Here is a 24,416-nt window from a genome sequence, read left to right as displayed (position 1 = left end):
ACAAAAATCATTTGCCAGAGAGTGGTTATTTTAGGAACACAGCAGTTAAGCAAGTTTGGATTCAGATCTGACACATAAGCAGAATAGTCCATAGGTTTAATTTTGATCTGTACAAATAAAGAACGACAAAGAGCATTTGCTTTTCTACTATTTTACCTTTATTTAATAATTTCATATCTCCTTTCATAGAAAATCGCATTAGCTATTTGAAAAGCCAATATGATTAGTAAATAAAAACAAAGAATGAACAAGGCTGAGACAAAAGGAGAGAACACATACAGTAAGCTCAAGGTAAATAGTTGAGTATGCAGCTTGCTGTTACTGTTAGGACATCCCAAGCAGAAAGGGAAACACATGCACTTTTCTTATTTGAGGCATTAAAGAAGCAACATTACAGAAACATAATGAAGCATGTCTTTAACGACAGGTGCTGTAGTAATGTGTGAGTTGAATTTATAGGTGGTTTCTTATAGTGACTTTCAGAATACCAGAGAGTAAAATTGTTCAGTGAGTTTAATGTGAAAGGAATCATCGTGTTACCCCTGTTTTCACCCCTAATCTCACAGTCGGGGGCAGGACCTGGGGGATGCATGGAATTTGGGGCTCTTGTGTAGCTTTGCTAAGAGTAATTTCTCACGTTTCACCTGAGCAGGTGCCCGGGAAGACCCTACCATACAGCAGGCACAACGGCGCTCCGCTGTCTTTCTGTCCTTCAAGTCCCCGATTCCGTGTCTGCCCTTGCGCTGGGAGCAGCAGAGTAAGCTTCTTCCAACAGTCGCCGGAATCCCTGCCAGCAAAGTTTCCAAATGGAGCACAGATGAGGTACATTTCATTTCCCCTGTCAGGCTCCACATACAGGAGCCTGGCTTACAGAGTGGTAGACACACGAGTGGATGGAGGGTTGTTTGTGTTTTGAAACTGTAGCTGTTAGAGTCTGCCTTTTTTTTTTTAATTAGGAATTTTGGTATCTTTGACAGGTGTCAGAATTCATACAGAGCTTACCTGGGTGTGAAGAACACGGAAAGGTATTTAAAGATGAAGTAAGTGTTCCGCTAAATCACAGTATGTTCCTTCATGGCGTCAACGCATGGAAACACATTGAATGGTGGAATGTGTTGAACTGGCAGAGTGAGGAAGAGATGAGTTATGTTGAATCTGACAGATGGGTACATAGTTGTCTTAAAAGGCAGCATTAAGCAGTTGTGTAAAAATATCTTTTTTTAGGATGAGATGCAATGGAATTTTGTGACCGTGCCATTGTATAATGTCTCCTGGTAGAGGCACCAGTAAAAAATCCACAGAACGGAAGAGCTTGTATTTACACTGTTAGTTTCAAGCATGAAGAGAAATCAAAGAAAGAAACAATATTTAATTTTTTAATAAAGTGTAGTTTCCATTATTTTATTTTCAGACATCATTCTTAAAACACCAAGGCTTAACTCTATTTGATATGCAATAATAAACAATATTACCACTGTTGCTAAAAATGATCACTTATATATTTCTTTAGTGATGTTTAGAATAACAAATATTTATCATAGTCTGCTTTTGGGACATAATTTTATTAGTTTAACTATCTCTCCAAAACTTCAAAGTCAAGACTGATTAATAACGGTATCATTTACCCTGAGCATTAGAATAAAAAGGAATTTGGTTTCTAACAGCACACAGCACTGGAAGTAATACTGTTAGAGTACCACAGGAAAGCCTCTATGCTAGAGACCTTTAAAAATAAGCCACTTGCTTGTCATCTCTTCCAAGCATGGAAGTCAATTATCCCTTGGATTTTGGCTCTGGGTAATGCTTCCAGAAGGCAGAAAGTCGACGAAGTAATCTCAGAAGGCTTTTTCCAACATCTGCTGTCTACAGTAAGATGCATATACACTTTTCTGCCCCATGTGTAAACCTCCACTGTTAAGAATAACAGTGTCAATTCAAAGCATTGCCAGAGTGTAGGGACAGCTAGAATCCCAGCCACTGATCTCACTATAGTAGTACATACAGTGTATGCTTTACATGGTTACCTGTTAAAAAGCACAAGGATCGGATTTCCAGCATCCTTTGGCTGGTTTATATTCTTTCTGTGGTTACCATCCATTGACAGTTACTCAGTTTTGAGCATCTTTCTCTAACTCATAAGGCCTAAGAATCTTTGTACACCTTTCATTTAATTTTCTATCCTGGAACAGACTTAGGTCCACATGAGGAACTATTTCTCTTTTTCAGAATGAGTCAGGTAGTCCTGAGCCTTGAAGATGAGGGAGCATTTTCAGCATCAATTTGTAGTACATCTACTTTATAAATTATATTTTTGACCATCGGTACATAAATTATCCATATAGGTTTTCTCTACTAGTTAGTGTAATATTCAAGTTAATATTCACAGTGATGTGGTATTTCTTAGAATAAATGTTTCTTCACAGCATATTGTCTTCAGGGAAACTCCCCAGGTCCCAGAAATCCTGAACATCAGATCTTTGGAAGAGCAGGGCAGATAATACTCTCTGTTGATGTCTATTATTGATTCATGTGTTCATTTGCTCCTTTATTCATTTGTTAAATTTCTACTGTGTGTATTTTACACTGTGTAATGCTGTTGTAGAAACAATGATTCAAAATAATAAAACAGAGTTCTTGTTTTCAAAAGTCTCACAAGGTCAAGGAACATTGTTTAAGTTCTAGAAAACAACCATAATTCAAATCTAAAGCCTTATAAGTTATCTCTAAAAGGTGAAGTACAGGGATTAGGATAGGTGTTTTTGGAAATCGTCTTTGACTTCTTTGTTACCCAGGCCACATCTAATCTCTATCATACTAGGTGTACATAAACACACAGGGCAGGGGGCCAGTGCTGTGGCGTAGCAGGTAAAATTACCACCTGCCATGCCAGCATCCCATACAGGCTCCAGTTCTAGTCTCGGATGCTCCACTTCTGATCCAGCTCTCTGCTGTAGCCTGGGAAAGCAGTAAAAGATGTTCTAAGTCCTTGGGCCCCTATGCCTGTGTGGGGGACCCAGAAAAAATTCCTGGCTTCATATCGGCTCAACTCCAACCATTGTGGCCATTTGGGGAATGAACCAGTGGATGGAAGCCCTCTCTTTCTCTCTCTGTCTCTCCCTGTAACTCTGCTTTTCAAATAAAATAAAATGAATATTAAAAAAAATATATATATAGGGCAGGCTTTGTTGCAGTGGTTAAGGTACCACTTGGGATGCCCACATTCTGTATTAGAATGCCTGGGTTCAAGTCTCAGCTCTGCTTCCTAGTCTGACTTCCTGGAGGCAGAAGAGGGTGACTCATGTACAGCCCTGCCTAGCTCCGACCATTGTAGGAATTTGGACAGTGACTCAACAGTTAGGAGATCTCTTGGTCTGTTTGTCTCTCTGTCTTTCTGCCTTGTTTTCAAAAGTTTATGTTTTCAAAAGATAGATGATAGACAGATGATTAAAAATACAAGCACACCCCATATGAACACCAGTCCCAGTCCCAGCTGCTCTGCTTTTGGTCCAGCTCCCTGCCAATGGCCTGAGAAAGCAGCAAAGGATAGTCCAAATGCTTGGGCCCCTGCACCCATGTGGAAGACTTGGAGGAACCTCTAGGTACCTGTCTTTTGCCTGGACAAGTCCTGGCTGTTGTGGCCATTTGGGAAGTGAACTAGCAGGTGGAAGACCTCTCTGTCTCTCCTCCCTCTCTCTCTATTTCAAATAAATAAATCTTTAAAAACTAAAAAAAAAAAAAAAAAGGCATATAAAGTTCCTGACTGCTCTTACCACTACTCACCTTGACTTGAGCCACCATTGCCTCTCACTTGGATTCATGCAGTGATCTCCTGACTAAGCCCTGTGCTTCTGTTTTTGCTCCTCTACAATCTATTCCCAGCACAGCTAGGGTGTTCCTGCTACATATTCTTCCCATAGCTCCATATCCCAAGCAGAGCAAAAGTGTTCAATCTGATACCTCGTTACCTCTCTTGCCTCTTTTTTTTTCTTTTTAAGATTTTATTTATTTATTTGAGAGGTAAAGTTACAGACAGAGAGAGGGAGAGACATAGAGAAGGATCTTCCATCCACTGGTTCACTCCCCAAATGGCCATAATGGCTGGAGCTGGGCTGATCCAAAGGCAGGAGCTTTTTCCAGGTGGGTTCAGGGGCCCAAGCACTTGGGCCATCTTGCACTGGTTTCTCAGGCCATCAGCAGAGAACTGGATTGGAAGAGGAACAGCCAGGACAAGAATCGTCCGGCGCCGCAGGCGAAGGCTTAGCCTACCACGTCACAGCGCCTGCCGCCACCTCTTGCACTTCGACCTCTTTCTTCAAGCTGCTCCTAGCAGTTTCACCCCCTGGCTGCCTTGCTGTTCCCCAGCTTATCCAAGACTGGTCTGGCTAGCTCCTCTGCCTAGACTGCCCTTCCTCCTGATGGTCGCATGACTCCATCCCTCTGCTCAGATTCCAAGTTCCAGTTAGCCCTGCCTTGACCATCCTACTTGGAATTGCTGTCTTACCACCACAAGTGCTGTGTCCCTACCCCACTGCCTCTTCACCTCCTTCACCAGCTCTGTTTCACTGCCTAGTCACCTTCTAACCACTTGGCTTATTTATGATGTTTATCACTTACAGTCTGTGTCCCGCTACTAGAACGTAAGCTCCACAGAGACTTGTTTGCATGCTCGTGTTTATCTGTTTTGTTCTCTGTGGTATGTCCAGGCCCGAGAAGAGAGTTTGGAACATGGAAGATGCTCAGTGTGTTTTTGCCGAATGAATGTATTCACACCTTTACAGTATACTCAAAGATCATGTCCCTGTGATTTAGAGTGAAAGCACTGGAAAAGACCTGAGAGCCTGTGATAGAGGGCAGTAAAGTGGAAGGCAGGAGCCCTGCACTCCAAATCCTTCTTCCTAGTTTCGAGCGTTTAGTGGGACCTTTAATTTCTGGAGGTTGACTAGTGTGTACGCGGTGCAAAAGTAAGCTGCCTCGTAGCGCATTGCAGTAACCACTGTTGTTCTTAGGATGCTTTTTCTTTTTTTAAGATTTATTTATTTCTTTGAAAGAGGTGCCAGGGTGGAGGGGGAAGAAAGAGATCTTCCATCTGCTGGATCACTCCCCAGATGACCACAGTGGCCAGGGCTGGGCTGGGCTGGAGCCAGGAGCTTCATCTAAATCTCTCCTGTGGGTGCAGGGGTCCAAGTACTTGGACCATCTTCTGTGGCTTTAGCAGGTGCATCAGCAGGGAGCTGAGTTGGAAGTTGAACAGTGAGGATATGAACTGGTGCCCATATCAGATGCCAGCATCAACATGGGATGCTGGCATCTAGGCAGTGGCTTACCTCGCTACGCCATGAAACAGGCCCCAGGATGCACTTAAATTGTTTTCTTCCTTCCAATCAAGACTTGTCCATATGCCCACATAGCAGAGAAGCATGTACAAAATACACTTGACTTTGGTGCTAGCCTCCTGATGTTTTTTCTATTATTCTTATGAATCATAATCTACCAAAACGAATCCTTCTCAACTCACTCTTCACATCTCAGCCTCTTGGTTCTCTCGTTTCTTTTCTTCAGTCCTCTGTCATGTTAGCGTAGACTCACAAGGGGATTACAAGCTTCAGTAGCTCCAAGGCTATGACACGTTGGTGTCTGGAGTGAGCTCCTCGGGGACCTGTGTGTTAGTTGACATTTTCCTGAATGACCTGCAGGTCCTCAGTCTGTCTCCTCTACTGTGTCTGCCCTGGCTTAGTAACTGATCCACCTGCCTTTCTGCCTGGCCTTGCTTTGTTAGAGCAACGTAAGCACAGAGCACCGGCATAAGTATTTCCACACAGCAGCAGAACCTTTCCCACATTGGCACTTCCTCATCCCACCCTTGCAGATGAACATTGGGAAATCTTTCCTTCTAGTTTATGGCAGCAGGAAGTTTTCTTACTAAAATTAGCCAACTTTTTTCACATAATTGTTACTTGAAGTTGTAGAAGATGACTACAGTTCTTCCTGATTAAGTATGTACACAATTTAAATTTACAGGTTTGTTTTTTTTTTTTTAATTTTTGGAGGTGGCAGAATCTTAAGGAACAGCTACTTAATTCTGTCTTCCTGTGTTTAATGAACTGTTTGTAGCCTTTAGAGTTGTGTTAGTTTGCCCAAGGCTAACAGAACCAAGGGCCAAGAACCACAAATTTATTATCTCCTGGTTCCAGGGGCTAGAAGTCTGGGGAAGATCAGAAGCCAGGATGTTGGCAAGTTGCTGCCTTCCAAGGGCTGCAAAGAAAAATCTGTCCCAGGCCTTGTCCCTTCATTAGTGGGTGGCATTTTCTGTGTTCCTATCACCTTCCTTCTCTGTGTGTCTGTCTCTGCCTGAAGTCCCCTGTTTGTAAAGGCACCATAGTGATTAGGGGCCCATCCTACCTTAGTCTGACCGCCACTTCACTGATTACAGGTGCAACTGCTCTGCTTTCAAATAAGACCATCGTCTGGGGTGCTGGGCTTAGGATGCCAGCACAGGAATTTAGAGGGGGCACAGTTCAGTGCGTAGCACAGTTCATTGCTGTCAATGTTTCTAGTGGACTCTAAAGAAAACATGAATGTGGGTTTTTTTTTTTTTTTCAAATTAAGAAATCTGAAGGAGAAATGAATTTTTTAACATGGTAGAACTTTCTAAGGGCTGAAAGTCATACAAAAGACTGTTACTTTGTTCTGCTCATTAAACCAGAGGTCATCTTCATAGTTTGTGCCTTTGAACCTTAAAGTACTCCATTCTGCAGGAGCACAGAATTTTTGTCTTAGTAAAGGGCCACAGAGAGGAAGGGTGTGAGTTACCTAAGCAGCAGAAGCAAGCATCAGGACGATGAGACGATGACTGAGTGCCAGTCTCCCGTTCTGTCTGCACTGATTGCTCTCGTTAGTTACTGCCTTTCTTTGTTATGTGAAGACTGGTATGGCCATACTAGAAATGCAAGAGGGCTTCAAAAAGTTCATAAAAAATACACGTTATCTTTTACTTTTTTTGCATGGAATTTTTAAAGCTGTATTAGCATACAGCTGCTACATGTGCCTGAATTTGTATATGTCCCCAGTATTTTGTCTTCTCTAATTTAAAACCTGTCACACAAACTCGATTTGAGGTATCCCAAATTTTTCCATATTCTGTCTGCCTCAGCACCTAATTGGGAGTTTCCTAACGAATGAGTTCTACTTTGCTCCCAGCCCACATTTTTGGTATTGTTATAGATTAGGAAGGTCTGAATACTAGGAAATGTTACACACATGAACGCCTGTGTTTGCCCTTTTCAGTATTGCCAGGTAGACGACAGCCAGCTAGTCACTTAACCTTGACTATTTCCCACAACACTCCCTCCAGTTAATGCATGATCTTTTGCTTTTCCCCTGTTCTAGCAAATCGATGGAGAAGCGTTTCTACTTATGACCCAGACGGACATTGTGAAAATTATGAGTATTAAGCTGGGCCCTGCTCTCAAAATTTTCAATTCTATCCTGATGTTCAAAGCTGCAGAGAAGAATTCTCACAACGAACTTTGAAGATGGTGAATTCTGAATGCCATCAGCTTTCTGAGTTAGAGCTCATGTTTTATTCAAAGCACAAGGACGGTTATAACTCCTAAGTGAGAAGTCTCCAAAACTCAAAAGAGCAACACTATCGGATTATTTATATTCCTCAAGAGACAATGTATATGAATTCTTATGAAAGTGCTTGAGCTTTTAACCAGGTACTGTCTAAAAACAGTCATCTTTTGGTTCTGTTCACTGAGCTAAATTTATCTTTGTAAATCTTTTTGAGGCCAGGGAGGGTGGGGGACAGGGGAACTTCATTAATTATTTATGGCTAAGGGGGGGCAGAATAAGAAATTTTGGCATTTTGTAAACATTGTTGAATTCTCTTTCATGTACACTGTTTCTTTTTCAATACTTTCAGAAGCCTTTTTATATAATCAAATATCAACTTAAACCAAATTAGTCAAATCCTGGCTAATCTTAGCCAGTGGGACTGTTACCTGTATTGTTCCTTTTGTGCCATATTTTGAACTGCAGCATTATGCTAAGGTTAACTTTGCAAGTCATGATATTGCTTAACTGCTTGTCATAATATTTGTCGGGGCTGAATAGTTGTAAAAATTACTTTTCTTTGAATCAGTGTTTTTACTTTTGCACGCATTATGAAATGTTAAACAAAGTACTTTTCACCAGCATCTTTACTATAATTACCAAAAACATGTATATAAAAGAATGGAATTGAGAAATAAAATATATAAACATAATCAATTAGGTAGTGTATTTGAGTGGCATCAGTCTCATACGCACGGTGCCCCCTGTGTTTATGAGAATCAGATGGTATCGGAGGAGGATGCAGGGGCATTTGGGGGGATGTATGTAAGGCTCTTGAACGATGTATGTGATTATCTTGAGTTTGTCTGATTGTCATTGAAGTAACTAGCGTGTTTTACAGAAATGAAAGCCTCATTCTGTCACAGAAACATTACTCCATAATGAGCTCCTTCTCAGATCTTTGTAGCATCCTGTAAGTCCAAAGGCTTTCTTCAGAGTTGGCTGAAGAGAAAGTGTATAGATTTTACTGAAAAAAGCAAGGTGTGAGGGAGCAACACCGTGAACACAAAATGCTAAAGGCTCACAGCCCAGGGAGGTGATTTCCCAAAGCAATTATTCAAGAACCTCCATGATGGAAGGATTCCTTTTTCTGTAGAACACTTTTCCTTGATGTATGTGAGCAAACAAATGCACTTTAAATGAAACCCTTGACTATCTATCAACTAATAGCTGGTAGTGTTTCTTTTGCAAGAATGCATTTCTAAAGCAAAAGATAAATTATTTTGTCAGTCTTTGGATGTACTTTCTAATTCCAGGATTAGACATTTATTCAAGGACAATTTTAAAAATAGTAAAGTAAGTTTGTAGCATGCTGTCTGAATTCTGGAGAGGTCCCACCTCTCCTTCCTTAGCTCTCGGTTTTCCCGATGCTGGACTTCCCTGAGTGTCGCTGTTGGAGGTCTGTTAACAGCCCTTTGCATTTGTCATGATTCCAGGTTGTAAAACAGGGTCAGTGACATCTGCAGTGCCCATTCATTTCTTTGCATGAATCTACTTAGAGAAGTTTTTCATTGTTGCTTTTTTCCTTTTTTAATATTTTGTTGAGAATTTGTACATTCGAGTTGCACTTGTTATATCTGATATGAATGAAATAAAATCTGAATTGCAGATGCTCTTTTTACATATGTATGATTTCTCAGAGAGCTTGTTGAATAGGAGAGCCAGAACAAAAGCAGGAACATCAAGCATACAGGCTTTAGAGAACTGGTAAAGAGACTGTAGGATTCCAGATTATTCAACACTGTCCCAAGGTGATGCAAGGTGATGAGTGACACATTGAAAAATCATATTCTTAGGTCAAGTAGGATTCATCCCCATTGGGAATTTTTTCTTTGTCGTATAAAGCAAATATTGTAACAAAAAGGACTTTGAAATCTTAGTTGAAATATTCACTCACTCTAAGCAACGTGGGATCTGTCAGAGGCAAGGCATTAAGCTTCCTTCAGGTGGCAAAGGGTTTAGAGTATCTCAAGAAGGGGAACCTTTGTCCCTGCTCTATCAGGGACAAGTCCAAGCCGAAGAGTCAGGGAGCCAAGATGGCAGGGAGAGCCTGAAATGAGAGAAAGCAAAAGGGGAGGGTGGGAAATGCTGGCCTCTGTCTGCAGATAGGTCCCACAGGCTTCCTTCTTTTGGAGGTTAGCAGGGGCAGGCTGACACCCTATTTGCTGGTTCACTCTACAAATGCCCAGGAGCCAAGAACTCAATCAAGTCTGCAGAAACCCAATTACTTGGCACTACCACTGCCTCACAGGATTTGCATTAATAGGAAGCTGGAGTGAGGAACCAGAGCCCAAGCCAGGTATCAAGCCCAGGTACTCCAGTGTGGGATGTGGGCATCTTAATTAGTGCCTTAATCACTAGGATAAGCAAACCCCAGACCCAAGGATTCCAGTTTAAACTTGTAGAGTGGATTCAGCCCTCAAAGAAAATACAGAATAGGCAATAAGGAATATTTATCAAGGGACAGGCCCATGCTGTGTACTGGGAATAGAGGAACCATTAAAAGACAATAAAACGGGCCTAGGCTAATCCTCTGCTTGCGGCGCCGGCACACCGGGTTCTAGTCCCAGTCGGGGTGCCGGATTCTTTCCCAGTTGCCCCTCTTCCAGGCCAGCTCTCTGCTGTGGCCGGGAGTGCAGTGGAGGATGGCCCAAGTCCTTGGGCCCTCCACCCGCATGGGAGACCAGGAGAAGCACCTGGCTCCTGCTTCAGATCAGCGCAGTGCGCTGGCTGCAGCAGCCATTGCGGGGTGAACCAACGGTAAAGGAAGACCTTTCTCTCTGTCTCTCTCTCTCACTGTCCACTCTGCCTGTCAAAAATAAAAATAAATCTAAAAAAAAAAAGACAATAAAACAGACAGGATTCTGTTCTCAAGGTCAGCTCCTGTCTTGTTTGTTGACAAACTTCACTGCAGTTTCCCTGCAAAGGGAGGCTTCCTTCAACTTCAGCCATAGAGGGTGTGTGCCTTCTACAGAAAGGGACCCCTGAGAGCTCCAGAGCCTCATTTGGGAGAAAAGCTTAGGACACACGGTGAACTAAAGGGAGAGGGGGGAACTCGGGGGAAATAAGGGAAAGTTCTTAAGGAACATGCTAGAGAAAGGGAAGAAATAGAAACTGGGGGGTAGGGACTAGTTTATAGAAAAACAACATAATGTGTTAAAGACACATTAGCATGGGTCTGGGGTTTTCTCCTGGATATAATCAGATGAAATGAAATAAAATTAAGAATGGAAATTTTTGTTTAAAAATAAAAGATGTGTCGAATTGTTATTTCCTCTGTCCACACAGTTAATGAACAGTCATGGTAGAAATGGGTTCCTGATCTTCCCTTTCTCTCTATGTCACTAGCAAGCATTTTTTTATGAACAGTCCTTATATGGAGAATGGAATATAGCAGGCTGACATTATTTCAATGATAAAATATTTTCTAATATTTCTAGAGATGTATATTATAAAATATTTCTTTAATAATTGTATAAATCTTTCTTCAGCTTTTTTTAAAAGATTTTATTTATTTATTTGAGAGGTAGAGTTACAGAGAAAGGCAGAGGCAGACAGACAGAGAAGACTTCCATGCACTGGTTTGTAACCCAGAAGGCTACAATGGCCAGAGCTGAGTATCTGAAGTCAGGAGCCAGGAGCTTCTTGCAGGGACTCATGTACTTGGGCCGTCTTTCACTGCTTACCCAGGCCATAGCAGAGAGCCAGATTGGAAGAGCAGCTTCCAGGACAGGAACCAGTGCCCATATGGGATTCCAGCACCACAGGTGGAGGCTTAACCCACTATGCCACAGTGCTGGCCCCTCGGCAGCTTTTTTTAAAAAACTGAATTTGATGAAGTAACCTAGGAAATGCTTATTCTATTGTAACGCAGATATTAATACCCTTAGGTTTCTTTTCAGTCCCCAAATGAACTTGTTCTATCTTTTAGAACTAATAAGTAATATTGATAATAGCACCAGGGGGTACCTTAAAACTGTATTTTGTAGTTTTTCTGTATGAAATACTTGGAAAAGTGTGACAGTGCACTAGTCTTGTTAGACCCCAAAGGACTTGTGCAGCCATTGGTAGGGCCAGAACAAAATTATAACATGGGCCTCTGGGAATTAGCCAGTGGGCTTCCGGGAAAAGGCAGTATGTTTCAAGGGAGGGAGGCACATGAACCAGGTCACAGAGAGCAGAACTCATGCCAACAAGACCAGCAAGGAAGAGACGTGAGGCATGCATTCACCTTTGTTCTCAACATGTGATGGAAGGAAACCAAAGCCAGGAGGTCATCTGGGGGAAAAAGTAACTGGGGAATACGTGTTCCTTCTTAAAATGGTCAAGTTCACAGTGTTTCTAAACAACATCCAAATCAAAGAGGCAGGCACAGACCACAGTGTGCAGCCTCTGGGCGTGAAGTCTCTCAAGAGTAGGCACACTGAGTGAAGTGCAAGGTCATATGTCAAGCCAAAGGATTTGAGTAAATCTGAAGTGTTGTGTCTTTTAAAAACTAATACACCCTTGGAAGTATAATTTTGATCATGAAATTTCTAAGAACACATATCACAAAGAGTTCTTTCAGTAATATTTTATGAGAATTTCACAGACTTAAGTATCTAAAGATAAAAGGTATTGAAATTCATTAGCATCTTTGATACAGGATGATTTTCTAATATCTATCTCTACCACAGCACTAAATCAAGACAGTTGGTTACAAAGTTTCATGTGTCCCAGAAGCAAATTCTGATACAGTATGTAGCATACTATTAAGTGGGTATTGAAATCCTACTTCCTTTTCCTTTTCTTTCAAAGAAGGAAAATGGGGGCTGTGGACATCAAAAATCAGTGTCTCTAGGAAGTTTAGGGTTTGGGACAGTCTTCTTGGACACTCGATCCCAAATACATAAAAGGCAGCCACAAGAACAGCCACGGCTGTGACACAGTCGTCTACCTTTGTGAGCCTCTCTTTGTCTAAATATAAAGAAATTTCACAAGCGTTGATGTTGAAAGGATTTTTAACTTCCAGCACAGGCGTGGACACTTGTACCTGAAAAAAAGAATGGAGTCACTACTGTATGATACATAAAATAGCTAAATAATACGACATCCCCAAACTTAACTGTGGTGTTAGAGTAAATGAACTGGTTGCAATTGAGCATATTTATGAAGATGATAAAACATACTTCAAAACAGACCACTGTCTGCTTTTCCAACAAATTACCCTAGGGAGATGTAAAATGCCAAGCAGTGGTCATTAACACACTACATACCTTCTCATTGACACTGACAAAGAGACTGGGGTCATCCCCAAAAACATTTGGGAGGAGTAAACACGTGGCCATCATCTTCATATCTGTTGAGGCAAAGATGTTTAGAGGCCAAGGAAAATAAGTTTTGAGCAGCTGTAGGCAGAGCTAGTACTAGAACATCTGGATTTGTAAAATGATTACTTTCCACAGAAAACAAGCTAGCCTTCTCAAATCAGTGTTCCAAGACCTCGTTAAACCAACATCCTCTTCTAATAAACCATTTGACATCTCCTGTCTGCCATCCAGATCACTGCCAGGAGAATAATTCTGTACTCTGTCCATTGCCAGGATGATTTTATCATGCTTCACCCTATGTTTTATGTCGTAAACTTGACAGGTTACTAGCTCCCCAAAGATAATTTTAACAGTGTTGAGTATACTTTATAAATCTCTCTCTGCTCCTTCTCGAAAAAAATCTTTTCTTTCACAGTGGTTGTTTCATTGAACTTCACTCACTACTAAAGTGGAGCTTTTCTAAGTATTCTGAATTATACAGATAACTTAGACCTGTTCACCCCAACCCCAAGGTTTACTAACATTTCAGCATGTCTTCATCTGTGCACTGCTTTATTTTTTCTTGGAATGCAATGCTGATTGGATGGTCCACCACTGAAAGAGAAGTCAGTATGTTTTCTGAATAGGATTCCAAAATGTGCCTTGTTTTCTTGTAAATATCTGTTCTTGTAAGAAGTTGGATTTCTCTGAACATCTGATAAAACAAAAAAATCAATGGATATATCAGATCACAAGTAATTGTAAGAAATAGAATGAAGGAAGTAAATAACTCTGGAATTATCTAATCTTCAAATGTTAGTTTAAAATACATACTAAGTATTTTTTAGAAACCTTAAAGGCAAAACAAAGACTTGGCATGGGAAGAAAGAATAGAAGTCTAAAGTGAGCAGGAAAAGATAACAACTGGACATTGCAAAATTCTAAATCTATAGATGGAAAACTTTGGGTGCAGAATCAACTAAATGAAGTGTCCAAAGTATACATGCATGCATTGACGATGTGGGTCATGTAGCCAAGATCCTAGGATCTTACATTTCTTTAGGGCAACTTCATGGTTATGTTTTGACAGTGTCCAACAATAGAGCAAAAAAAAAAAAAATTCTATTAGATTTTAGGAAGCAACCCCTGAAAGGTACCTCAGCATAGTATCTTCCAAGTATCTTACCATAGTATCTTACCATGCTTCAGAGATGGTAAATTCAGATGAAAGCAAACAGTGGGAAAGCAATATAGGTGCTGGAGATTTGACTGGAAGCTTAAAGAGAAACCTCTACAGAACCTCCTTTACCCAAAAGCACCTGCTCCTTCCCCTGCCTAATTCTACCACACAGAGAGCCCCATCACCACTGCTCCTCCCCCACTTTCTGTCAGAGTGGTAGTATCAGCTTCTTAACCACCCACATCAGTCTGAATTAATTTAATCATCACTGGGCCCTAAAACTTCAGGTGAAGGGTCACAAACTATTCATTGGGCCTCAGCATTCCTTGAGTATTTTGCTAGATCGTTAATTGCCCCAAGGTTAGGTCTGAAAGCTGCGTTGTCAGAAAGCTCGAATCCCATTCTCAAAAAGACATCGTGACTGATCAGGCAGCCCTAGAGGCTACTCATCTAGATTAACATCCTTAGAAAGTGCTTCTCTCAGCACTGAGACATGATCAAGGTGAACTGAAGGTTCACACCACTTTCCTTGGCCCTCAGCCCATGAAACGTTTTTAGCTATTTATTTTGAAATGACCTCTAGTTTACAGTTAAGTTGCAGAAATGTAAAGGAGAGCTCATGGAATGCCCTTCACTCAACTTTCCCCAGTTTCTTATTTTAAAAATTATTATTAATTTATTTGAGAGTGCACTCTTGGTTCACTCCACTCCACAAATGTCTGCAAGGGCCCAGGTCAAAGCGGGGACTCAGGACCTTAATCCAAGCCTCCCACATGGGTCACAGGAACACAGTCACTGGAGCCATCCCCACTGCTTTCCAGAGTCTGCATGGACAGGAAGCTTGAATCAGGAGGCAGAGCCAGGTATCAAAACCTAGGTACCCCAATATGAGATGTAGGCACCTTAACCACTAAGCTAAATGCCCACCCCAAATCCCAATTTCTGATCCACTTGAAGATAAGATGCAGACATGATGCCCCTTTATGCCTTAGTTCTTTCTGTGTATTTCCCAAGTACAGGGACATTCAAAATCAGGAAACTCTAATGCAGACCCACTCAGATTTGCCAGTTTTTCCAATCGTGTTCTTTACAAGTCCAGGATCTACATGTAGATAGGAATAAATGTCAAAGGGATCACATAAATAAGACGAAATGTCTGCTAATAACAATAGATAGAATTAAAAAAGAGAGAATGATCCAACATGGGAAGCAGGCCACACAGCAGACTCATAGAATGACAAATGCCATAAACAGCACTCTGACCTCAGAATCAGCCCTTAAGGTATTCAGATCCGGCTGAAAAGCCCATGAGAGTGTTTCAAGCATGGAAAGCCAAGACACTGTGGCAAAAGAATGACTTACATGAAGGATCTCTGTGAATGAGATCCCAGTGGAAAGATCGCAATAACGTGCCTGTCACCTAGTAATCACTCATTTGTTCACAAATGACGCTGTTTTTAAAAGCAAACATGTAATAAACTCTTTTTTTTGGGGGGGGGAAGTATGTAAAATGTTCATTTTCAATTTGGTCAATTGCATCTACAGAATTTTTCCATGAAATGCGGACATGTGTAAAAACTTTGGTGAAGCTTTCCTTATATGCCTACAGCTAAAATCACACTATAGTTGTGATAAGACTCTAGAATGCTCCTCCCTTAATTAAAGTAAATGGAAGAATATTGGAGTTACTCAGTAAAGTTTTATATTTAAGGCCACTTCATAAAATGATTTGTGATGATGAAGAGATTCTAAGTTGGATTCTAGCAGTTCCTTAAAATGATCATGATTGTCTAAAAGCATGTAAAGGAAAATGAGTCACATTGCCAAAATCCCCCTACGTAATGACACCCCACCACCACCAGCAGCAGCAGCCACTACAATACGCCCAGTAACAAGGAACTCTCATGCTGAAGTCAGCCAGTGACTGTTACCCAAATTTGCTTCCTGAAATCCATGCCCACTGGTCCTAAAAACAGCCCCTGGGGCCTCATACCCTACTGAGATTCTCACCCAGTGTCTTGTTACACTGTCCCACTACCACTCCAAGAAGAGAAGGGAAAAATCATTGTGGACCCTGTAATCAGAATATTATAAACAAATAAAGATACCTGATAAGGACACTTCAGGAAAGGAAACATTTTAAGGATGTCCTTCAGAGGTGTTCCGCTTCTGATCATCTTTCTTCTTATTCCCAAGGTCTGGCTCATCCTCTTGTCAATTTCTCTCCAGTCCTTTTCTGTTTTCACGTATTCTTGCTGGAACCAGTTAATATGTTCATCTACTTCAGAATCCGAACTAACAACTTCTTCCTACAAAGTATTTCCAAAATATGTGTCAGTGAATTCCATGTTTCAAGTGGTGGTTTGAGACTTCGTGAAAATTTGAATCACAGGCTGTCATTCTGCACTCAGTAATGCACTACGGTGAGCACCATCATTGTGTAGTGACACTTGGCCTTGAATGTGGTTAACAAAGGAACAGTTTTTAATGAAAACGAATGAGCTAATTACTTACCACTGGAGTTATAATCTCTGCTCTTGATAGACCCGAGAAAGTTACTTTAATTCCTGAATCACCCATGGATATGGAAACCCAGATTATTCAGAAGCTTCACACGTAAAAGGAATGTTTCTGTCAATTCACTTAAAATTTTAGAGAAGAAAATGGTAAGAGATACGATGTTTGTAAATTAAAGGTCTGTTATTGACCTTGTTTGTGTTTTTCCTTTACAGTGCCTTTTTACGGCTGCAGTGCTATGCCATGTAATGCAGATTCCAAATCGTCATCGTCATCAAACTCTCAGTTATGTTCACTACACACTGCGTACATTGGAAGCATCTCACATATTCCTGTAGAAAAGCTAAGACAATCATCTCTGAGCAAACAAGCAAGAAAACTATTTCTAGAAAAATTAGTTGAGCAGACACCTGGCTGAACTGCACTTGAGTGAAGGTGGACCCACTGCTAGCTGGCCAGGACATAAACAGATGTTACCTGTAAAACACAAAAACACGAAGGAGTCTAAAATGCTCTAACATTCCCGGTTTTTACAAATGCACTGGGAAAATTTCAAGTAGATCTACTTTCTGTGAATGCCAGATGACTAGTGAGACATATATTAGTGGAAAATTTATTAGAAAAATATAATTCACCAGATTACAACCAAATTCCTATTTAATTGGAAGATAAAAGTCTTTCTACAACAAATATATCAAGACCTAAGTGTTTTTTTTTTAAGACCCAAGTGTTTTATTAGACACATTTTACTTAACTTTCAAAACAGTTTTCCAAACTTATGCAAATTATTTCAGGGAATCAAAAGTTAAAATACTCTGCAACCTATTTTTTTTTTTATTTGACAGGTAGAGTTATAGAGTGAGAGAGAGAGACAGAGAGAAAGGTCTTCCTTCTGTTGGTTCACTCCCCAAATGGCCGCTACGGCGATCTGAAGCCAGGAGCCAGGTGCTTCTCCTGGTCTCCCACGGGGGTGCAGGACCCAGGCACTTGGGCCATCCTCCACTGCCTTCCCGGGCCACAGCAGAGAGCTGGACTGGAAGAGGAGCAACCGGGACTAGAACCCGGTGCCGCAAGGCAAAGGATTAACCAAGTGAGCCATAGCGCCGGCCCCTCTCCAACCTATTTTATAAGGTCTGTATGACCCTGATCCTCAAACCAGAGATCAGTATGAGGGGTCCCCTCATTCAGAAACAAAGTCATACAAACCAGGAACCAGGAACACCCGTTCTAGCTTATCCCAAACATGCAACAATGTTTTCACAGCAGTAAAGGAACTTGAATAAACTAAAGAAAACATGACTGCATTACCCATTATATTTCATATCCTATCACACTGAAATCTCAATTTTAGAGCCACCATTTCTGAATGACTTGGATCATTAAAGAAGGTTTTGAGAAATGTGAGTTCTTGGAATTCTATGATTGACTTGAACTATCTAAATCTGTGTCAACATTGCATCCTGTATTAACCAATTAAAGATGAAAAATATACTCATTTTAAAAGCTGCAGAAAACATTTTATAAAATTCAACATCCCTTTGTAACAAAAGAAAAAACTGTCAAAATAATAAAAAATTTTAAAACGTATAGTTATCTACCAAAAACCTGGAGCTAACATGACTTAGATAGTGGAACTGAACTCCTGAAGTTCTTAGCTACACTCAACAGGAGAAATAGAAGTGCAATATTTGGAAACATAGTAGAAAAATTATTGTTTATTTGTGATGTGATTAAGAGAAAATTCAATATGATGCACATATAATTTATTGTAATTGAATGTTTTTCAGAGCAACTAAATACAACATCAATACATAAAAACATACTAAGAAACAAAATACAAACTTTTACGATTGTGAAAATGTATATGTAAGGTAACTAGGACTAAAACTAACAAAAGATGTGCAAGGCTTTTGTGGATAAAATGAAAAACATATTAGAAAATATTAGTGGCCGGCGCCGCGGCTCACTAGGCTAATCCTCTGCCTTGCGGCGCCGGCACACCGAGTTCTAGTCCCGGTCGGGGCTCCAGATTCTGTCCCAGTTGCCCATCTTCCAGGCCAGCTCTCTGCTGTGGCCCGGGAGTGCAGTGGAGGATGGCCCAAGTGCTTGGGCCCTGCACCCCATGGGAGACCAGGAGAAGCACCTGGCTCCTGCCATCGAATCAGCGCGGTGCGCCGGCCGCGGTGGCCATTGGAGGGTGAACCAACGGCAAAGGAAGACCTTTCTCTCTGTCTCTCTCTCTCACTGTCCACTCTGCCTGTCAAAAAAAAAAAAAAAAAAAAAAGAGAGAAAGAAATAAAATATTAGTGACCCCTACGTAATGGATAGGTTCATCATCTTCACAGAAAGGCTGTCACAGGAAAGTGGCCTTTCTACAAATCGGTCTACAACTCCACAATATTTGTATCAAAATCCAAAACCTGTCAAAACCCCAAAATGACTTTTTAAGAACATGATAAGCTAATTCTAAAATTCATATGAACTATTTAAAAGCTCAAGAATAACCAATGTATTCTTAAGGAATAATAATAAGACAGTGATGGGAAAGTATCAAGATATTTGATAGCTATATAAGTAGGGAAAGTTGGTCTTCATGCAAGTATAGCCAACTTTACTGTGGAACAACATAGCAGAGCTTGTGGGTGCAGTGACACAAACAACAGACAGCAAGGTGCAGGAAACTGTTACCCAGAGGAGAAAACAAATCCAACATGGCTTAAGAACTTAAAGACAAAACCTTAAAATTTCTTTGAAGGAAACCCAAGAATATTTCTTAATTACTTCATTATAAGAAAGGATTTCCTCAAAGCATTATAAGAGAAATGATTGATTACTCCAACAACATTAAAATCATAAACTTGTCTTTGTCAAAAGACAGCAAAAGGAAATTTAAAAGGCAAGACGCAAACTCAGAGAAGATGTTTATAATAGACACAATTAGTAAAGTGGTAGAATACAGAATATATAAAGGACTCTTAAATAAGAAAAGGGGAAACCTCATAGGAAAAATTGCAAGATAAGAACAGATATTTTACAGAGAAGGAAACATGAATATTTCATGAGCATATAAAAAGTGATGAATTTCATAAATAATAAAGTTGAAAATTAGATAGCATTTAAAATAAGCTACAATTTAACTTTATTTAATATTCATTCATTCATTCATTCATTTGAAAGGCAGAGAGTTACAGACAGGGCCAGGCCAAAACTAGCAGGTCAGAACTCAATCTGGGTCTGCCACTTGACTAACAGGGGACCAAGCACTTGTGCCAACCCTTGCTGCCTCCCAGGACACTGAAATCAGAAGTAAAGAAGTCAGGTCTCAAATCAGGCACTCCATTATGGGATGCCGGAGTCCCAAGTGGCAACTTAACCACTGTGGCAAATGTCCACCCAAGATACCATTTTATTTCCAACAGGTAGGGAGAGAAATGTGATAATAACAAGTGCTACTCAGGGAGCTTAAATGGCTGCAATCATCTAGAAAAACAATTTGGCACTGTGTTGTAAAGTTGAATATTTGCATGCCTCATGAGCCAGCAATTCCACTCCTAAGTGTAAATCCTTGGATAAGGATTGCACATATGCACCGAGGCACACATAGGAATGGTCGCAGCAGCACGGCTCAGGACAGCCAAGCCAGAAACAAATCAAATGTCTGCCGACAGGACGATAGCCAAATAAACTGGCTTTCTGTCAAAAAATTATTAAGTCAGTGGGAAAATGAATGTACTATACAGCTCAATGTAGCAGCCTAGATGAATTCCAGAGACGTTACATTGAGTGAGAAAAAAAGAAGTTGTCGGAGACAACAGATGGTTTCCATATCACTTCGTAAACCTTGAAAGCAAGCAAAACTAAACTATATTCCTTGGGGATTCATGCTTAGGTGACAAATTCATTTATTAAAAAAACAGGTGAATGATAAAAAAATTCAGAGTAGCAAAATTTTTAGAAGCAGTGAGTTTGGGGGGGAAATGGGAGATGGGAAGAAAACAGGTGGATATGATGGTACAGCCACCGTGCCAATTCTAAAACTGGATTTTGGGCTCATACTATTCATTTTGTGTCATAAATTATATGCTATTTATATATATATTCATTTTTATCAAATGCACACAATGACAATTTTTAAAATAAAAAAGCCCTACCTTTTTTAAAAAGTAAAGGAAAATATGTAAAAACAGCTTCCACTACAGAAATAAAATGGAAACTCTAATTTCTGACACTGACATTTACAGACTCTTATATACATGACGCATTGCCCTCCTCAACCCAGAACGGAAGAAGAGTTTGTAGAAGTTCTAGCTGATTGGACCATGGGACATACACAAAGTGGTGGGTTGTAGTCTAGGTTCAGGTAACCTTCTTCAGCAGGAGGTCACACTAGAATCCAATATTTTAAAAAATGTATACTTTGTTACATGTGGTTAAGGATCTACATGTGTTTTGTTAGAGCTAGAAGGAAGCTGGACAGTGATTGGTCCACGCCTCTCACCTTACTCAAAAGCACCATCAGATCCTCCAGAGGAAGGGACTTTACCAAGTGTGGAGATGGCAAGGTGTGGGGGCTCTGTTGGTGCAGCCCCACTTCTCTAGGAGTAAGGATGGCCTTGCTCTGACAGGCTCATTTCCTTCGTCCTGCCTATTGAGATGAGGGGTCGTGTATGAGGACTCTCTCGATCCTGCAGAAGAGCGGGGTCAACTACTTGGTATTTGTCTCAGTGGGCAAAGAGTAGGGGCACGTGGTCAAGAAAGAGTGAATGGAAGACAGAGAGCAGGGATGAGATTACTCTAGACCAAGGAAGCCATGGAAGGGGAGTGACTGGTGAGACTTTTGACTTGACAGGAATCTGCATAAATTAATCAGAATATGAATATCAGTTGGGTCCAAACAAACCTAATAAAGAGCCAGCCTGTCTATCCCAGCACCACAGCGACCTACAGCTTCAAGGGAGCTGGTAGGAATAGCAGAGCTCAGCTCCAGGCAAGCTTGAGTGTAAGTTGACAGCTGGAATAGAAAGAAGAGGACAATATTTTACAGTTAGATTTTAACAGAACATTGTGACTTTTTCAAGAAGACACAGCCTGTGTAAAAATATAACTTTTTATCTCCCCAAAGTGAATAAAAACTCACTGTGACTTTTATTAAGCACAATTTTGTTCTATATCTTGCAATCTGAATAAGTTTGCAACAAATGTTATGAAAATTCAATCACTGTTACAAGTATACCACTAAAAATCTACTTTTTAGGCCTTATATACACAAAGGTCCTAAAACGAAGATTTGGGATTGGAACTTCTGAACATCACAAGCAATTAGCTGACCATGCTCCCTAACTGTAGTGTTCTGTATCCTGTGTCACCTCACACATCTCTGATTCCTCTAAGGGGGTGATCGCTTGATTCATCCAGTACAGCAACCACCAGCCATGTATGGCTTCTGGTTGCCTTAAATGTGACTCATCCAAATGGAAATGTGTGCTGGAAATACTACACTTCAAAGCATTCATATAAAAATGTGAAATATCTCATTGGTAATATTTACAGTTACTACAGGTTGAAATGACAATTATGTAGATATATTAAGTTAAATAAAATATAGCATTAATGTGAATTCCACCTACTTTTTTTAATGTGGCTACTAAAAATAAAAACTTAGGCACGTGGTTCATATTATTTTTCTGTTGAATAGTGTTGTGTTAGGTACTAGGGATTTCCTTATACCAAATTGGAATTGTCCTCATTTTCAATTCTATCATTGTCAAGTTGACTTTGGAAATTATGTCTCCCCTGCAGAACTTGAACAGTCTCTTGGCTTGGTATTCAGGCATATGTTCCAGTCAATCAGCCGGCAAAGCTTCACCCATGCAACCTTGCCCCACATTGCCAAGTGCACAGCTGACTTGTAAAACTTCACAGTATTAGTAAACTTGCCACCTGCTGATGGCTGTAATTGCATTCCAGAATGCAATTAACTGTCAACATTTTTCTGCAACTTTTGCTGTCTTGTTCAGTATTGTACCATGAGAGAAACATCTGTTGAAGAGGCTATAAAAATAATTAGCATTTACACAATTAATTATTAATGTCTCTGGTACAGTAAGCAACTAACAGTAAATGCCATGAGAGAAAGCCAAAGGACTTACCCTTTGGCTTGGTAGTTTCTTCCATAACTTTCAATTCCATTTTATTTGTAAGCTACAGAAGGCTACAACACTACTTCACAGTCAAAGCCATGGGGTACATATATATTCAATAAGCAGAAGAAGAGAATGTGTTAAGAGGGATGAACTATAAACATCAGTATAGTGTTAGTAATTTAATGCCTGGTAGTTGAATGGTTGATTGATAGACTAATTAACTGATGTAGCAAATATCTGGAAGGATTTGGGATATAAGCACACCCTAAATACGTTTATTACATCCCTATGTCACAGTCCTGAGTATCCTGTAGGTTGAAAGAAAACAAAGGCAGGAGGGAACCTTCCTAGCGAAACTGCCACGGGGCTCCAGCACATGTTTGACAGGACATTTCACACCAGGAGTGGGGAACTTGCTTCCTTCATGTTTCAGGCTCTCGGGAGTGTCCTTAAAGTTAAGGTCGCAGGGCCGGCTCTGTGACATAGTGAATAAAGCTGCCGCCTGCCATGCCAGCATCCCATATGGGCACCAGTTCAGGTCGTGGCTGCTCCACTTCTGATCCAGTGCTCTGCTATGGCCTGGAAAACCAGTGGAAGATGGCCCAAGTCCTTGGGTCCCTGCACCTGCATTGGAGACCTGGAAGAAGCTCCTGGCTCCTGACTTCAGATTGGCACAGCTCCAGCTGTTGCAGCCATTTAGGGAGTGAACCGGTAGATGGAGGGCCTCTCTCTCTCTCTCTCTGCCTCTCTGTAGCTCTGACTTTCAATTAAATAAAATAATTCTTAAAAAAAAAAAACTGGTCACAAAGGAGAACACCTATTCCTTCTAGTGAGGGCCTGGAAAGAGTTTCCAACTGAATTAGCTGGAACAATAAAAACAAGTATGCTTTACTTAGAGTTCAACAAGTTTTCCTACATGATGCGTGCTTTCATTATAACATTTGGCAATACTTCTCATAGAACACTCATCCCCTGCCAGATACACATATGTTACCAGGACACAGACTATGAGGTCCCTGGGGATCCTCAAAATGTGCTTTTTTCACTTATGAGGCTGACACAGGGAGAGAAGCATCACGGAGAAGCAGATGCAAGGCCTGAGACACTGTGCTTGTTGGGATGGGCAAGGTTATGCTGCTGTACCAAAGGAACCCCCAGACCTTATAGCAACAAAAGTTTATCACACACATGGTATGCCCCAGTAGGGCTACGCTCCTCATCCTCCTTAGCCAGGGAGTGGCTCCACCATCTTGAACATATTCAGCCATCGCTAAGAAAGAAAGCAGGCCTAGGGGAGGAGCAGACTGACTTTCTGATGATCAAATCTTTCCTGCTCCCATTTCATTGGCCAAAGCCAGGTTTACAGCCACATCTAACCTCAAAGAGTGGAGAAGTACAATCCTGCTGACTGTTGGAGTAAAAGAGGCAGTTCAGTTGGTCAATAAATATTTCACACAGTCATTCTGCCTCTAGGTTTCTTGTTATGTAAGAACATAGCTTTCCTTATGGCTTTGGCCTGCTTGAAACAAGGTTTTTAATTAAGTTCCAGCTCAAACCATATAAATTAAGATGTCAGAATAGCCAATTCCCAAACCAGGAAACAGTTTCCTGAAGGAATTTTATATCCAGCAAAACTACTCTTCAAAAATGACGGCCAAATGGATACTTCCAGGT

At 40.8% G+C, this 24,416-nt stretch overlaps 2 protein-coding genes across 24 annotated transcripts in view; one reads left to right on the top strand and one right to left on the bottom strand.

Annotated features, from left to right (window-relative positions):
• L3MBTL3 (L3MBTL histone methyl-lysine binding protein 3) overlaps window positions 1-9,222 on the top strand; it is a 160,400-nt gene extending 151,178 nt beyond the window's left edge. For all 23 annotated transcript variants that reach the window (XM_070073602.1, XM_070073597.1, XM_070073594.1 and 20 more), the window contains 3 exons: window positions 653-822; window positions 978-1,040; window positions 7,387-9,222. In XM_070073602.1, coding sequence (XP_069929703.1) covers window positions 653-822; window positions 978-1,040; window positions 7,387-7,530 — 377 coding nt within the window. In that variant the 3' untranslated portion in view covers window positions 7,531-9,222. The remainder of the gene's footprint in view (window positions 1-652; window positions 823-977; window positions 1,041-7,386) is intronic.
• A 2,953-nt stretch (window positions 9,223-12,175) lies between these two features.
• SAMD3 (sterile alpha motif domain containing 3) overlaps window positions 12,176-24,416 on the bottom strand; it is a 52,714-nt gene continuing 40,473 nt past the window's right edge. Inside the window, exons 7-10 of the mRNA XM_008263665.4 lie at window positions 16,191-16,391; window positions 13,446-13,617; window positions 12,870-12,952; window positions 12,176-12,646 (exon numbers count right to left, since the gene is read on the bottom strand). Of these exons, the coding sequence (XP_008261887.2) occupies window positions 12,311-12,646; window positions 12,870-12,952; window positions 13,446-13,617; window positions 16,191-16,391 (792 nt within the window). The 3' untranslated portion in view covers window positions 12,176-12,310. The remainder of the gene's footprint in view (window positions 12,647-12,869; window positions 12,953-13,445; window positions 13,618-16,190; window positions 16,392-24,416) is intronic.

This window comes from Oryctolagus cuniculus, chromosome 5, assembly GCF_964237555.1.
Source record: "Oryctolagus cuniculus chromosome 5, mOryCun1.1, whole genome shotgun sequence".
Taxonomy (NCBI): Eukaryota; Metazoa; Chordata; class Mammalia; order Lagomorpha; family Leporidae; genus Oryctolagus; species Oryctolagus cuniculus.
Note: the sequence above shows the minus strand (reverse complement) of the source record. Positions and strands in the feature narration are given on the sequence as shown.